The sequence below is a fragment of the Fringilla coelebs genome, assembly GCF_963513975.1.
Source record: "Fringilla coelebs genome assembly, chromosome: 20".
Lineage (NCBI taxonomy): Eukaryota > Metazoa > Chordata > Aves > Passeriformes > Fringillidae > Fringilla > Fringilla coelebs.
Window position 1 is genome coordinate 6,137,134 of NC_140046.1, and position 16,645 is coordinate 6,153,778.

General features: G+C 46.4%; 1 protein-coding gene across 3 annotated transcripts in view; it reads left to right on the forward strand.

The window, feature by feature from the left end:
- The window catches only part of AP2B1 (adaptor related protein complex 2 subunit beta 1), a 76,040-nt gene that overhangs the window by 27,199 nt on the left and 32,196 nt on the right, over nt 1–16,645 (forward strand). For all 3 annotated transcript variants that reach the window (XM_084218932.1, XM_084218934.1, XM_084218933.1), the window contains exons 10-14: nt 4,178–4,293; nt 5,296–5,461; nt 5,890–5,988; nt 8,757–9,016; nt 12,846–13,038. In XM_084218932.1, the coding sequence (XP_084075058.1) occupies nt 4,178–4,293; nt 5,296–5,461; nt 5,890–5,988; nt 8,757–9,016; nt 12,846–13,038 (834 nt within the window). The remainder of the gene's footprint in view (nt 1–4,177; nt 4,294–5,295; nt 5,462–5,889; nt 5,989–8,756; nt 9,017–12,845; nt 13,039–16,645) is intronic.

Consider the following 16,645-nt stretch of genomic DNA (forward strand, 5'->3'; position numbering starts at 1 on the left):
CATTCATCCTTGATGGAATATTTTACTGTATTTGTTTTAGTGGAACAATGACCACTTATCCATCCAAATCCTTTAATAGCTATGGCCTGACCTTTTGAAGGGGGAAGAAGATATTGTATAGAGAAACTCGGTATTATGAAGCATTTTGTCATCCCTCCCCTCCATTTCAGAAGAACAGAACACAGAGGCAGAGAATTGCAGAGATTTGGGGCACTTAAATGCAATTTATATAAACAGAGTGACTCTACTTACATAAATCCATATAACTTGTAACTTCATTTGGAGTGTGCTCTCTTTTACCTCAATGCTTATGCAAACAAGTTCCTAGGAACCTCTGCAGTTTTCCAAAACAAGTCTGAAATGTCCTCTGCCAGTGGAACATCCACCTAAGTGCTCATAATAGAATATTGTTTTTTTAGTGATGTGTCTGTTAATTTCACTGTAAGTGAATCTGAAATGCCTGTCAGGAGCTCAGAAATCCTGTGAAGAGGGGGAAGATTTGTGCTGTGGTGTTGGTACTTTTCAGTAAACTGATGACTGAGTGCAAAATGTCACATAAAGTGCTCTAATTTCAGCTGAGCTCATTTAGCTTTTGCTCAAGTGTGTTCCCATGAGCATTGCCTGACAGCAGATTTAAATAATAACCTAATCATGCCTGGCTTAGTGTGGTGTCAGTGCACAGGATTCTCTTGTTTCAGCTAAACTACTGCAAGCCTGTGCACAGAGGACACCAACTTCTGTCCTCTGGAGAGAATCAACTGCCCTTTTGTGCAGCTCTGTCTTCCTTCCTTCAACTCTCAAAGGTTTGTCACTGCCAGGGGCTTTCTTTGAAGCATGGCCCCATGGAGCAGGGGCTGCTGCTTCTATTTCATATCTGCACTTCAAAATACCAGAGGACTCCTTCCATGCTGCATCCAGGCTGGAGCCTGTCTGGATGGAGCCACAGCAGTGACAGTAGAAAACCCCCCTGAGCGTGGAAAAGGGCTACAGAGAAGTTTAAAAGGAGCTGGTGACAGTGCTTTTTGTGGCAGTGCTGTGCTGGCAGGGTGGGAATTTGTTTTAGTTCTCAGCAGGGACTTTCACACTAGGATTTGGCCCTGTGCCTGTCCTAGTTGCAGGGAGGGTGGTGTATTCCTGCAGCATCAAGGTGATTTTAGATGTTTTTACCCTTTCCTGCCCTCATCCCCCACATTTTTCCCCATCCCTGATACCACAACAGTCATATTTGGTAAGCAAAGGACTAGTTAATAATGCCCCAGTGACCCTCTAATTGTAATTGTGCCTCTCCATTAGCCATTTTACCCTTGATTTTTGGCACTGCTGCTGCTAAGGGTGAGGTCTGTTTCCTGCTCTGACAAGAACCAGATTTAAAGAGATACATAGAGCAACTCATGACAGTTGTTCCTCATCCCTAGGTTAATCCCTGTCCCCAGTGCATCTGTGTTTACTAGAGGCTGTTTACACTGTGAATTATGACTAATGGCAGAGCATCCTCACAGCCATCAGTGTCCAAGTTCCCAAAGCTCAGAAATCTGATTTTTGACAGAGGACACAGCCAGTGGGAGCTGTTGATGAATGAGGATTCACAGAGCACCTCAGCTCTGCCTTTAGGGATCCTATCTTTTGTCTAATTGTCACTCCTAGGAGAGTGAGACAAATAAATTTGTCTGCTGAGAGGTGCACCACAAAGCAAATGTGGTGTTCCCTTTGCTCCTGGTGCTGGTTTGGGATATGGAACCAACACCCACACTGAGTAGCAAGATTTTGCCCAGGCTTGAGCAGTCACATTGTTTTGGGGGATGTCATAAAATCATTTTGCATGGATAGGGCTGGATTATTGCTAGCTGAGCTCAGAGTTAGCTTGGGTTTATCTACAGCAAACTCTGGTGTAGCTACACTTGTCTGCCTTGTGAATTGGTTTGCTCCAGTGGCAGCATCACAAGAAACCATCATGCCATGCTTTGGTTTTTAGGAAAACAAGCACCACTCCTGTGGGAAAAGGAAATGAAGTGGATGCAGTAAAGATAGGGATTCCTCTGGAGCAAAGGAGAAGCAGAAGGAGCCATCTTACAGGGATATTTGTCTCATTTCCAAGAGATTCTGCCAGCAGCCTGGTTCTTAGAAATCATTGAGGCTTATGGCTGAGTGTGATATGTGCTACTTCAATAATCTTGTGGGCTTTCATTTGGTTTCTGCAGAAAAACAAAGCAATTTTGACATTGGTTGCTTGTCCTTCCTCGCTCCAGCTTGAAAGCTGCTTGAGTTGGGGCACTCTTTCATCAGTTTGCAGAGCTCTGCTGTCCCCAAGGATGTCCCACCTTCAAAAAGCTGTGTGTTTACAAGGGATGGGGTGAGCTGAGATGGTTTTTATTAGAGGGGCTGCTCTTCTGGGCATGTGCCCATCACTGCTCACTTTCCAAGGGACTCTTTGGCTAAAAATCATTGCTGTGCATTTCAAAGTGGATGCCGTGCTTTTCCTGGAAAAAATTATGCTTCAAAGCATCTAAAGAAAAGAAAACCAAACTTTAATTTGCTTTTCCTTGAATTGTAACAGCTCTTAAAGCTCTGTTAGTTGTAGGCTCTGACAGGGCTGCAGTGACTGGTGCTGTAGATTCTGTAGCATGGATGTGGCACAGATTTACCCCCATCAGGTCACTTGTTAAAATAGCAGATGAAAGTTACTGAGATGAAGAGGTGAAATTTGAAGCTCTGAAGCATCTCTCTTGCAAGGACTTAGAGCAGGGCTCCCACTGTGAGCCAGGTCCATGGTCAGTCCCCACGAGGTGGAAGTGTCTTCCAGGTGACAGCCTCAAATCCCTTCTGGAGCAGAAGGGATCAGAGCAGGACATGGTCAGGTTGCCATTCAGTAGTGCCACAGTACCCATAAAGCTGAGCTAAGGAGGGAGAGGTATCATAAAAGAATATTACAGCAATCACCCATTTTTATGTGTTGCTTCTCTGACACCAATTGTATTGGATTTTTTTTCTGTTTGTGTGAATTTCAGGGGAGAGTTTTATGACTTACTGCCAGTTTGCAGAGACAGAGCAAGTGCTGGTTTGTGGTGATCCTCCCTTGGCTGATCCTCATGTCAGCCTGTTTGTGCTGACAGGCCCTGTGTGAGGTACCCAGGAGGGCAGGAAGCTGCCAGAAGGTTTTAGTCTCTGACCCAAATTCTTCTGGTTTGTCCTTGAGATTTTTGCCCATTCTCAAAGAACTGATTCCTGTGACTAAAATGCCATTTCACTCCTCCTCCTCCTGCCCAGCCTTTAAGTGCTCTGTAAGTTGAGGCAGCTGTTAGCTCACTGGAATTGAAAAATCCACCTACATTGCTGTTGTTTGTGCCCCACCCACAGTGTTTGTCTCCAGCCTGAATCCTTTATGAGTGTTCTGAAGGCAGTGTTGGGAGCAGTCTGCTTCTCACATTAATCACCAGCTGTGTAATGAGGCTTCATGTGTGCCCTGCTAATAACCAAATCACTGCCCTTATTTGAGGCTCTCTGCTGCTGGAGTTGGTTGCTCCTGTGATGTCCTGTCTCACTGTGCTGTTTGGGAATAGACTTCCCTGAATTATCTAACTCCACTCCTGGTTCCTGGAGCATGACAGTGTCCAGTCCTTGTTATCTTGCAGTGCCTGTGAATTGAACTACTTAATTGAAAGCTGCATTAGGAGCAGCTGAATTTCTGGTTTTAGCTGTGCATTTCACATGTTGTTAGTGACCTCACCACAAAAATACTGAACCTGTTGCTGCTTTTTGCTGCTGGTTTTGACAGCACTGTTTTCTCCTGCCTTCTGGCTTTGCTAGAAACTTTCCTGCAGTCTATCAGAACTTTCCCAGCTCTGATTGCCTGGCATGGGAATCAGAGAGCTCATTCAGTGGCCTGCACCAGCCCCAGGGGGTGGTACAAAGAGCAGTGTACAGATATTCCCAAGCTCTCTCGTGTGGTTACCCAACTTTCTGCTGGCACAGTTGCTTCTCTTACTTTCTAGAGGAGCTGGAGCCAGCTGGTGTCCCCACTGTAACAACCTTTTGTTCTCCTGCAGTTCATTTCTGGACAGAGTTTGTAGCTCTTGTCCTCTGGGCCTTTCCTCATACACATACCACATTCCTCAGTGTGTGCTGGGGGAGCTGGAGTATTTCTTCAGCTTTTTAAATTGTGTTTTTCTGCTGTCTCCAGCAATCTGCAGAGCGCTGTGTGAGCACCCTGCTGGACCTCATCCAGACCAAGGTGAACTACGTGGTGCAGGAGGCCATCGTGGTCATCAGGGACATCTTCCGCAAGTACCCCAACAAGTAGGTGCAGACCCCCCCAGGGCTTTTTGGAAGAACAGAGCAGATCTCAGCTCAGCAGGGCTCTGAAGCAGAGGTGGAAGCAGTGATCCCACTCCTAGTTTGGTAGGAGGCTCTAGATGAGGTGTCAGCCTGGCTTTTGTTATTAGTTTGAATTGAAAGGTTTTCCTTCCCCACCACTCCATACTGAAGGCTGGATCAGTTCTTGCAGAGGATGCCACAAGGAAGATTTGGCCAGGTTTACAGCATCAGGCTGTTCTGGTTTTAATTCCCTCTAGCAATCCATGAAGTGTACAAGTCTCCTCATACAGGGCTGTGAAAGTTCATGGCTCCCATGGTCCCAGACCAGTCAGGCTGTGCTGAACAAAGCACTGGTGGCTTTTCCCACCAAGTGTTCCCTCTGGTTTGGGCAGAACTCAGCTTCTCTTGGTTCTGCAGTAAGATTTTGTCTCCTCAGCCACAGAACTGCAGCAGTGTTTTTCAGCAGAGACTTCATGATCACCTAAAAAATAATATGGGACATCTGCAGGCTTCCCTGGCAATTTCTGCTGTCAGTCTCTGCTTGTGGAGCTACCCACACATGGGAGTAGGGGAAGCTAAATTAGTGTGGGATATTGTCTGGTTTACAGTAAAGCCTTGGGGGGAGTGCAATACCCAGTTCAGAGTTACCAGGCTGAAGCCTCCAGCAAGGCTGCAGGATCTGATTCAGACTCATGGTTTAAACTGTTGGATCAAATATTCCCATTAACAAACAGAACAGAAGGCTGCTTTATCTTGAACTCCACATCTGGGTGGTCTTGCTGATGGATTAAACTGCAGAGACCCTGTGAGATCTCAGTGCTCAGCTTTGGGAGGGAAAAAAATAGTTGAATGCAAATGCTGCTTGTTGTGTAGAAACACAAAACATGACTTCAGAGCAGGATTCTCTGCAGAATGATGTGGGCAGAAATGGAGTGAAACAAGTCCAGTTCACCCCAGTAATCCACCTGTTCTCTGACAAACCAGGTATGAGAGCATCATTGCCACTCTGTGTGAGAACCTGGATTCCCTGGATGAGCCAGATGCCAGAGCTGCCATGATCTGGATAGTGGGTGAATATGCTGAAAGAATTGACAATGCAGATGAGCTGCTGGAGAGTTTCCTGGAGGGTTTCCATGATGAAAGCACCCAGGTAAAGTTGCAATGTGCATTTTATCTGAAGTGTTTCATGCAGTGTGTTTATGGGATGGATAGTAAATGTTATTGCAGTGGTCAGACAATACTTGTCAATTAAGGCTTCAATGTTGAGCTAAAATAAAACTCTTGGGAATCTGCAGTTTTGCTTTGTTGTCTCTGTCTCCAGAAATTCCCATCTTGGAAGAAGAGGGGTTTCCAGAGGTTGCATGTTTCTTGGGGGGATGGCTGTACTGGGGGTATGACACAAATGTCAGCCTGCTGCTCAGGGACTTCTCTGTGAAAGTGTTTTGCAACAGGCAAGGGTTTGAATCTCATTATACTGGGGTTCACTGGCAAAGAGCATTGTCATGCTGTGAGGAAACTGAAGCCATGTTTGATATCAGTAAAGGAATTTCTAATCTCTCCTGTGCCCCTCTCTCTTAGGTGCAGCTCACTCTCTTGACTGCAATAGTGAAGCTGTTCTTGAAAAAGCCTTCTGAGACCCAGGAGCTGGTCCAGCAGGTCCTCAGCCTGGCCACACAGGTAAGCCAAGGTATCCAGTGACCCAGAGCCCTGCAGACACTCTGCTGGCCTGCTGTGGGATGTCTCCCAGCTGCCAGGCCAGGCAGCTTTGCAGTAGATCAGATTCAGGGGTGTCCCTTCTCTCCCAAAGAGGCTCTATTTAAAAGCTGCTCTGTGCCTGTTACCATTTGGAGTCTGCTTTCTCCTTCTTAGCTCTTGCTTTATCTGAATTCCTTCCTCATTCACTCACTAAATGGGAAGTTAGGGACAGTGTAGAATTAGCAAGGAACCAAAATTCTTTCTCCTTGAAGGTGGCTTGCAGTGAAACATCTGGAGCTGTAACAGAGGCAAAGAGCCTGGCAAAGACCTTGTTCTGAGAACAGCAAACTTTAAGCAGTGCTATGAAAAAGAAAGAACTGAGTTTTGGAGTTTTTGCCTTTGTACTTGGATGCTGTCAGCCAATGTGGCAGCTTTGCTGGAGACTGTAACAGTGGGTTAAGATCATGGATTCATTATGCATGAGATGCTGACTTATGAGCTCAGATCACTGCAGGCAAGGCTGGGCTTGAGCTGGCAGACACAACTGCTGTAGTTCTAGAGGACAGAGGTGATGTCCTGGTGGCAGGGGTGGGTAAGAGCTCTGCTGATCTTCCTGCACTCCTTGGCTGCAATGACTGGGGTGAAGTGCCCAAAAAAACCAGCTCCTCTCCAGACCTGCTGTGTCAAGTGATAAAAATAGTCTGCCAGCTGAATGGGCTGTGATTGTTTCTGAGCAGAAAACCTGGAGTCAATCATCAGCTGGCCTTTTTGATCCTCTTTGCTGCAAGAAATCATGGCTGTGGATTTGCTGCACTTAAAACTTTTATTCATTCCTTTGGGGAGTTGCATTGGTCAGCAGCAACAAACTCATGACCTGCTTTTCTTGTTCAAAACCTGCTGTTAGGCAGGATCTGAGCTGCTCTTCAGAGAGGAGTGGGCCAAGGGCATGCTGTATCATTTTCCTGAGCCAACAGAAGAAAGGTACTAAGTGCTAAAACCCACTGTGCTGACTCACAAAACATTTAATGGCACCCTCAGAATATAACAGGCGTCTGGGTTTGTTTCTCTGTTTGTCACCAATGTTGATTCAGTCTGGCTTTTTGTATTTTATATGAATAATAAGTCAATGTAGGATAACTGGCTGTAAAACATTGAAAAACCTTATGCTTCAAGTTCTGATTTCTAGGTAGAGGTGGTGTTTTTCACTTGAGTGGGAGAGTAATTACATGTGTGTTTCTTTCCCCAGCTTAGGTATTGTTGCACTTTGAGTGTCTCAGGGCTTGTCTGCACAGCAGACTGCAGGTGTGGTTGTAGCAGGAGCCAGCTTCATCCAGCCAGCTCTGGTAAAAATAGCAGTGGAGCAGCTGGGGCTGGCAGAAACACAGGAATTGAGGTCTCAGACCTCTGCATCCCCATTGCTGTTGCATGGGTGGGGAGCTGGGCTAACCAGGGTTCATTGTGTTGCTCCAAGGTGCATGCAGACCCTGGAGAGAGGAGAATTTGGAGAGATTTCAGCCTCTTTTTGCAGAAGGTTTACCAGTTGCCAGTGTGGTTTTTTTTTTGGCTGTGAGAAGAAACAGCCTTGAATCTGTAGGTGCCTGCAAGTAGGAGAGTGTAGCCTTTCATGTGTGCCCTTGCAGAAACCCTGCCTGATCCTGACTGCAGAGTCTGGGAGGGATTGTTAAAGTGTAAAGAGTCCACAATTCTACCATCAAACAAAATCAGCTCTGCAGAGATAATGTGTGAGACAACAGAGAGATTAATTTAGGTCCTTACAAGCAAAATGAGCTGAGCTCAGTCTCATTCCAAGAAGAGGTTTGAGAATGTCTTGAGGCAGATGGCAGATGTAGATTCTAACAGGGCAGCAATGAGAGCACAGAAGAGAAAAAGAAATGCCAAGAGAAAGGCTAGTGAGGTGTACAATATTTTGCTGGAATTTTATCAGGGGCAAAAAACCTCTAACATTTCTCCTGCTATTCTGCTGATATGAAGATTAAAAATCTGAGCTCTTGTTTCCATGAACAGTTCACTACAACATAAAACCACAGCACCTCCCTCTCCCTAGAACATGATCAGCAAACCATCCCCACTCACTTTGCTGCTCTGGGCAGAGCTGCTCAAAGAGGAGAGAAATAATTAGCACTTCATGCAGAGGCAAAAGTATCTGCAATAAAACAAGGGTATTATTGACAGCTGGAGAACTGATGAAGTACCCTAAGTGTGTATCATTAGCATCTCTCCATACTTCATTAGATAACTAAAAGGCAGGATAAATTAAGATCTCTTTTGCTATAAAGAATATGGCTTATTAAGATGGGGCTCTGCAGCATCTTTTTTGTCCAGCAGTGCCTTGGGTAAGTCATGTTTCCAGGAATCTTGGATCATTATGCAGTGTTGTGTGTCTGCTCTTAGTGTGCACCAGTCTTTGCCACTCATGCTCTTTTCTCTGGCTTTCTCCTAACACTTAGTGGCAGGAAAGTTTGGAAGGAGTTGTCAGCTCTGTGGTTTGGGGCAATTGTGGGGTGTAAATCCTAGGATTTCTCCTCCCTGACTAGCTGAGCAGGAAGCCAGGCATTAATACTTTGGTTCTCCTTTTTAATTTTAAGATGTTCATCTCAACAAGCAGTTTGTAACATCATGTTGAAATTGGTGGCTGTGGCTGGTTGGGGATTTTTTTAATCCAGAAGAAAAAAGTGATTACAGGCATTAGTTGATTTGAGACCTGTGAGTGATGCATTGCTCTGTCTCAGGATTCTGACAACCCAGACCTGCGGGATCGTGGCTACATCTACTGGCGCCTTCTTTCCACGGATCCAGTGACTGCCAAGGAAGTGGTGCTCTCAGAAAAGCCCCTGATTTCTGAGGAGACTGATCTGATTGAGCCAACCCTGCTGGATGAGCTGATCTGCCACATTGGGTCTCTGGCTTCTGTGTACCACAAACCACCCAACGCTTTCGTGGAGGGCAGCCACGGCATCCACCGCAAGCACCTGCCCATCCACCATGGCAGGTGAGCTCAGGCAGCCCTGGGGATCAGGGCTTGGTTGTTTTCTTTCTAGCAAACAGCCCAAAAGATGTCAAAATCTTTTAGAAGACCTTAGAGGGATTTTGTTGCTAGTTTGCAGGTCGTTCAAGGGGGTGTTTCATTGCAGAATGTAATCCTGGCTATGGAGTGTCCAAGTTCCTGGATCAGAAGGCACAGGAAGTATCAAAGTTCCTGTGTGAGGAGAAGCTGGGATGTTTTTTGAGAAGACATTAATTATAAGCACTCTTGACATGAATTTGAGTAGAAAAGCAGAAGCTTTGGATGACTGGTGCAAGGAGGACTAGAGTGAGAGCAGGCATCTTTCAGAAGATTTTGTAGGAGCTTTGCTTCAGCAGCAGCTCAGCTTTATGAGCCTGTCTCCTGGAAGGCAGCATCACTTTCCTGGAACAGGAATTACAGGGATCCTTCACTGCTGCAACATGAAATGGAGCAGGATTGGTAAAACTCCCTTTCTCACTTGGTGCCTGCAAAGCAAGGGAAGTGCAAAAGCCATCTAAGCCTGAGGGCTCAAAAAAAGATGGGTAGACTGACATGGTGTGTCTGACCTTTGTGAGGTGGGGGAAATGCTTTGGCTCACTGCCTGGTGCTTCAGTGCCTGCCTGGGATCACAGTTCTGGCAGCAGGTTTGCTCTGCAGGAGCAGGCAGTGCCTCAGTCCCAGCTGGGGCCGTGCTGCTGCTGGGCCTGTTCCCATGCTCCCTCATTCAGGTGAACAGTTTGCTATTTGCACTAATGGTATTAATTACAAAAATGAGTGTATTTTGCAGTAAGAGGCAGAGTAGCCAGGCTTACCTCTTAATAATATTCCCAAAGTGACATTTGGAGTGCTATTTTTTGCTGTTGCACTGATAAATCAGTGTGCGATGCTGCTTCTTTTCTATTTTCTGACACCACTTCTCTGCTATTCTTAGCAACTAAAGCTATTTCTGTGGTGGCTGGCTTTGGGAAGCTGAGTTGTTTTCTCCCTGCCTATAAAATCAAGTCTGGCTGCACTGACCTAGAATCAGCAAGAACAAATGTACCACTTGGGCAGGAAAAGCAGTGGCCACTTTCTTACCTCTCCTAATCAAAGATTGATCTCAGAATGAGCTGGTTTTTGGTGTTACCAGCCTTCCTGTACACTGTTTTTCCAGGTCACTACAGCAAATAGCATTTTAGGGGATTTAGCTCAGAGAATTCAGCTTTTTGAAGGAGCTGAATCTTTTTGCATGTAGTGTCTGTGCTGGACTCTCGTTGCTCATGCTCAGTCTGCTGACCTTAAGTATTTTCTGACTTTGGCAGAACCATAGCTTAAAAAAACCTCAAAAAAAAAAAAAAAACCCAGGCCTTACAGCAGTACAAGCTGGGGGAAGGTCTGAGGGATGCTCAGCAGAGCGTGCTGCACACTGATCATGCTGATGCAGTGATAAATTTAAAAATGAGTGGGGTTAGTAAATGGCACACCAGGCTTCTCTGGTGGGAGCTCACCTCAAGAAGCCCCAATATTGGGGTTTTCTGCATCAGTTTAAGGCAAGTTAAGGGTGCCCAGTGAAAGATAATTCCAAACAGTGAGGTGAGGTGATTTTCTGTACAACTCCTGCACTCCAGTGATCATTCTGGTAGCTGATCCTTGTGGTACAGACTGATGGGAATGGGGAGATGCCCACAGTGAATGTGGTTTAAGAGGATCAGGACAGCACTGCCATGAGTGGTGCTTCCCTGGGTATAACCCAGGTGGAGTTCTGTTTGGCAGAACACCCCACATGGCATTTTGATTCATTCATTTTCCATTCAGAGCACTGTAGGGCAGGTCTCTGATGGGAAGACCCATTGAACAGCTCACAGATAGTGAAATCTTCCTGCCTCTCCAGCAAGCCCAAGTGTCACAGAGCTGCAGATGTATCCTGAGGGTGGGGAGAAATCTGATGGCTTGGCAGTGTTTCCTCCTGTGGTGGCTCCCACCACCCCTGCTCAGCCATAATTCAGCTGGGAAATTTGGGAGGATGTTAACAGGGCTCCTGGGAGAAGCGAGTCTGATTAGACTTGGGCAGGAGTCTCTATTTCCCTGTCTCACAGGTGGCTGCAGAAAATTTTTGATTCTGGTTCAGGCTGTGCATCCCTTGTGACTCCAACATCTGGGAACTGCTGGAGGCTGAACTCACAGGGCCAAAGCTCTAATTCCCATGGCCAAAGCTAAGACTGTAAGGGGGAAAGCTTGTATCAAGTCTTTTTGCCCTTTTTAACCCACATATTCTTTATAGGAATTTCTTTAAAGAGATTCTTTACAAATGGAAGACTGGGGTTTTGCTTTTTTTCAGACAAACCAGTTGAGCTTTGTCCTTTCCTAATTTCTTGTTGGGCTTTGGGGCAGCAGCAGTTACACAAGACATGGAGGGACTTGTGTGTCTCCATCAGGGGAAGGATGAGTAAGTGTTGAAGGGGTGGAGTGTTGGAGGGATTATATCCTGGGAAGGAGCTGAGTGGTTTGTGATGTGCCTCTCTCAGAGAGGCTGTTCCTGTTCCCAGCCTGGGGGTGGGAGTGGATCACAGTCACCACCTCTCCTCAGGAATGCTTCAGTGAGCACTTCAGCACACTCAGCACTCTGCCTGCTGAAGGCAGCAGCAGAAAGGACAGCTAGTATTAGTGCTGCTGGGGCTCTAAAGCTTTTAATGCAAAGAAGCTTTCAAACCTTCTTGCTGCTGCCTGGTAACTAACTCATTCTGCACTCCTTATGCTCCATCTTCTCCTCCTGGCACTGGCATTGGGAGCAGCTTATGCTCTGTACTGAATCTTTCCCCTCAGTAGCTGAATGAGGATAAGAGAATCTTGGCTACTCAGAATCAGAAGCTGCAGTGCTTGCAGAACAGCCCCAGAGTTAAACACCTTGTCAGGACACTAATTCCCACAGCAATTGTGGGCACTTTCTGCTGGCTGCAGTAACATGAGCTAAAAATCATTTTATCAGTTCCTGCTGGAAACAGGATATAAAATTTTAATTATCTAAAATATGAGCATCTCTGGATTTAAAGAATAAATACATTGTAGTGAGTTCTCCAGGAGCTACAGTTATTTTTTTACCCTCTCCTTGTTATCAAATTCAGTGACAAGTGGATATAAAAGATATAAAAGGTAGCCAGACTACATATGATGATAAATTTTGGAAGCTGTATAATGAGTGTTTCTAGACTAGTAATTAGCATGCCTGCTAACTCAGAGGAAAGGAAATTATTGATAGAAGGGAGGAATCAATTTTAGATTGAATTTTTCAATTAGGAAAGACTGATGGACCTTGCTGCTGGTCAGGAGAAGGTGATTAATCTAGATCTGAGGGAAGTGCTGGAGTTAGCACTGGTTAGAGTAAGGGCTCAAGGGTTTTATCAGTGTTAGATCTCTGAGAAAATCTGGATTATTTATTTTTCCCTGTGTTTCCATGTCATTCTCAGACCCAGTGGGCTGGCAATCATCTCTGTAGGTTATTCTGCAGTAGGAAATGCTTCTTTTCAGTTCTGTAGTCCATGTGGTACCCATGGCTCTCTGTTTTGGAGGGGGTCTCTGATTCTCAGGGTGGGTAGGATTCACCCCTTGCAAGATTCCCTTTGTTGGGCTGAAAACCACATCCAATTCAGGAAAAATCTTTGTGCTCAAAGCCGTGAGTCAGGTGCCTGGTGCAGGACAGCAGCCACAGCAGCTGCTGGCACCACCTTTTGCCTGGCTTCAGCAAGAGCCACCTCTTGCTGTGTTTCCCCTTGCTGGCAACCTGGAGACCACAGGTGACTGATATTTGTCTTTTCTGCTTCTTGTTCTCCCCCCACAGCACTGATGCTGGTGACAGCCCCGTGGGCACCACCACCACCACCAACCTGGAGCAGCCACAGGTCATCCCATCCCAGGGTGACCTCCTGGGGGACCTCCTCAACCTGGACCTGGGGCCCCCTGTGAATGTGCCCCAAGTGACCACCATGCAGATGGGTGCTGTGGACCTCCTGGGAGGAGGGCTGGACAGCTTGGTAAGCAGCACATCCTCTTGAGCTGGTGGGAGATAATTGGAGCTGTGCTTATCTCTGCAAAGCCTTGATCATTTGTGCTTTTAATGCTCAGTGAACTGAGCTCCCAGTGCTGAGTCCTGGAACTCCAGGAGGATTTAAGCAGAGTTATTGTACCAACTTTCAGCAGGCTTTTCCTGCTCTGCAATGAATGTTGCTGCATGCTGTAGAATCCCTGTGGTCAGTGGATCTATTTGTTTTGTGCTTTTTCTGTCTGTAGAAGAAAAGCAAAAAGTTGCTTTAAGGATGCGAAAGTGTTTTGCTGCTTTCTGTTTGAATCAGGCTCCCTTTCAAGAAGGCATTTATTCCACCCAATTCCCAGCCCTCCTGAATTTCAGTGCTAAAGCTCTCAGGCTGTTACCCTGTGTCTTCCCATTTGTGTATTCTCCATGGTTTAATATCAATGACATTTTAATTGCAGTGAGGTCAAGAGGGAGCTCTCTGGGCACTCCTCCCTGTGCCAGAGCTGCTCACCAGGCACCTGCCCTGCCACTAACAGGGTCAGGCTGCTGTGGGAGCAATCACAGCTCCCCTCTGCTCTGGGGAGGGAGCTGGGCATGAGCTGCAGGGAGAAAATCACAGAGCAGGGAGCAGCAGCAGGGCAGAGGTCAGTGCTGTGCTGTGAGGCAGTGAGGAGTGCTGGCTGTGAGGGTCACAGCACACACATGCCCAGCTCCCTGCTGGCTTCCCCACAGAGGGAAGAAGCTCTCCCAGGTGTAATTGTACCATGTAAATCAAGTAAGAGTGCCCCAGGGGATATAGTTGGATATTTCTCAGATGTGGAGTGGGTTTGTGTTGCTTAAGGTTTGGTTTGTGATGGGTTGGGCTGGGTTATCTCTGCTGGTTCAGGTGCACTTTCAGTTCTGAGTCAAGCTCTGAATAACAGAGGTAGGAGGCAGCTGGATGAACCAATCCTCCAATTCAACAAATCCTTATTAGTCAAATATGTATTTTTTTAAACCACCATAAGCTTATTAAAGCAAATGTTAAACACATTTCCAGCTCCAGTGCTTCATGGCCTAATGAGCTGGTAACAATTTAACCCTTAATGGCACTGGCCCTCACAGAGGGCAGAGGTGCTGTGGGCTCTGCACTCTCTAACCACAGGTGTTTGACTAGCAGGGACACTGCTCTTACTGGGGATTAGCTGGTCAAGCTGGACTTGCTGGGAAAGCAGGCAGAGAGAGCAGAGCAGTGAGCTGTGCAGCCTTTCCCAGCTGTGCCTCTAAAAGCCTGGCCCTGGGAGTTCAGGAATGAAGGCATTGCAGAAGGTGCTGCTGCCTGGGGTACCACAGCATGGTTTGCACATAAATTCCTCTCTGCTACCTTCCAGGCCTCTCACAGTAACCCTTTGTTCCTCATTAGTGTCACACAAATAAATGGACACAGTAGAAGTAAAACCTGATTTTGGGAGAAGAGCTGTCTCACAGCTGGCATTAATGGGCTTAATTTAGTGACCTGCTCTGACAGTGGAGCTGTTAGTTGAAATGGTAGCAGGCTTTTACTTAATATTTTTCTCAAGCCTTAAGCACATTCATGGGGTTATGGAGTGTGATCTAACAAAATGATCCTGTCTGGATGGGGAGTAGCTGTGCCTGGGGCTGCATGGCCAGTGCTCTCTCAGTTGAGTAGATGGAGAAGCACTAAAAAAAAAATCTGAACTCTGCTGTGGTTTTTGAAGGTGGATGCTTTCTATTGCATCAAAGCTCCAGCTTTTCCTTCCTTTGGTCAGTCTCTTTTCTCAGGTAACAAGTGACAGCATGAGAGGGAATGGCCTCTGCTGGTGCCAAGGGAGGTTTAAATTGAATATTGGAAAATCTGTCTTCACCAAAAGGATTTTAAAGCACTGGAACGGGCACTAGGGCAGTGCTGGGGTCACCTAAAGGTCATGGAGATGTGGCACTTGGGGACATGGTTTAGTGGTGGCCTTGGCAGTGCTGGTGGAACGCTGTGGAAGTCTTTGGCAACCTAAATGAGCCTAGGATAATAAGCTTAATTAGTGAGTGAATGTGAGCTGTGTGTTTGTTTGTTGCTGTGGGCATGTGTTTAACAAGTCTCAAGCTGGGTTAACCCTAACCTGGTATTACCCAAATTGCTGGGAAGTGCCCTGGGCTGCAGGGCTTGCCAAGAGGATTGGCATTTGGATCTCAGCCTAATATTAAACCACGTTTGTGCCATGCCAAAATCAGTCTCAAACTGCAGATCCCACAGGCCTGGTTTCTGTGTGTGAGGAGGAGGTGAGACACATCCCAGTGTGCTCCTTGTAGAAGGGCTGAGATCTTCACCCTTATCCAGGCATCAAAAACACCCGGGGGCCAGCAATACCTGAATTGTCCTGCTTTGAAATTTCCTTTTTTGTTACTCCTTGAAGTTTTTTTTTAATGTATTCCTTCCCCTGCTTTGTTGGGCAGTCTGACACACACTGTGATGGTGACATTCAGTCCTGGGAGTGCCTCAAAGGCAGCTGGAGGTCTGCAAGAGGCTGCTGGCAGGATCTCAGCCAGTTTGTCACAGCCATCAGTGTCATCTGCTGATCCCCTCTTCTGCCCCCTTGTCTTTGGAGGGGCTGTCTCATCAGAGGGATGTTCTTGTAGTGAAAGTCCCAATGGGACTGACCCAGAAAGACCAACAGCAGCATTAGCTTCCATGGAAAATGGGCTTTTATTTTTCTTCCAGGCATTTAAATAGAGACTGAATGGTGTAAAACTGCACAAACAACAAATTAATATTGTTCTGTCCTCAGCACTGCCAGATATTTATGCCCATGACTAGTGAGACTCCAGCTGCTTGCAAGGTTAATTTCTTTAGTGAGTAAATCTTATTTTATCTCCACAGTGAGTTCTGTAATTGGCATTAAATGTAACATGCATGCACAGATGCTGAGCATGTGTTAACAATTAAAAAGAGGAGGAAAAGGGCCTTTGGTACAAGAGAATTGCTTATAAGCAGACCAGACTTGCTGTAGGACTTCTGGAGAGGTTTTTTCTAGGGAATGAGATGTGCCCTTGTTTGCCACCATGGGCAGATCTTGTTCTTCTCTGCTCAATTTTCTATAAAATGGTGACTAACCCCACTTTACAAAACTGCTTGGGATCTCCAGCTCCACAGTGTAAAGCAGCCATAGCAGTCACTGATGGGGGAGAAATAAAACATGTGGGAGAGCAGATTGCTGGGTGCAGAACTGTTCATCCCAAGAGCTGGAGTTGGATGCTTTTTTCCCCTCAAGTGGCTGAATTTCACGCAGGTTACAGTCACTCTTCCAACTCCTGTGCAATGCTTTGCAGGATGTCTGTCTGTGCTGACATGACATTTTTACCTTTAAACCTTTCTGTGTGTTCATTTGTTCTGCAAATCCACAGAGCCTGAGAGCTCTGTGTGCACACTGTGCTTCCTGGGAGCCCCTGCCTTGTCTGGGAGCAGGGCACTGTGGCCAGGAGCCAGGAAGGCTGGCTTGGAACCCAGGGGCAGAGCAGTAAATCTGCAGGAATGGACAGGCTTGGATTGTCTGTTATGTAAGGATTTTATTTAATGCTCTAGCCACTCATCTACAAGAATATTATTGATTCGAGAC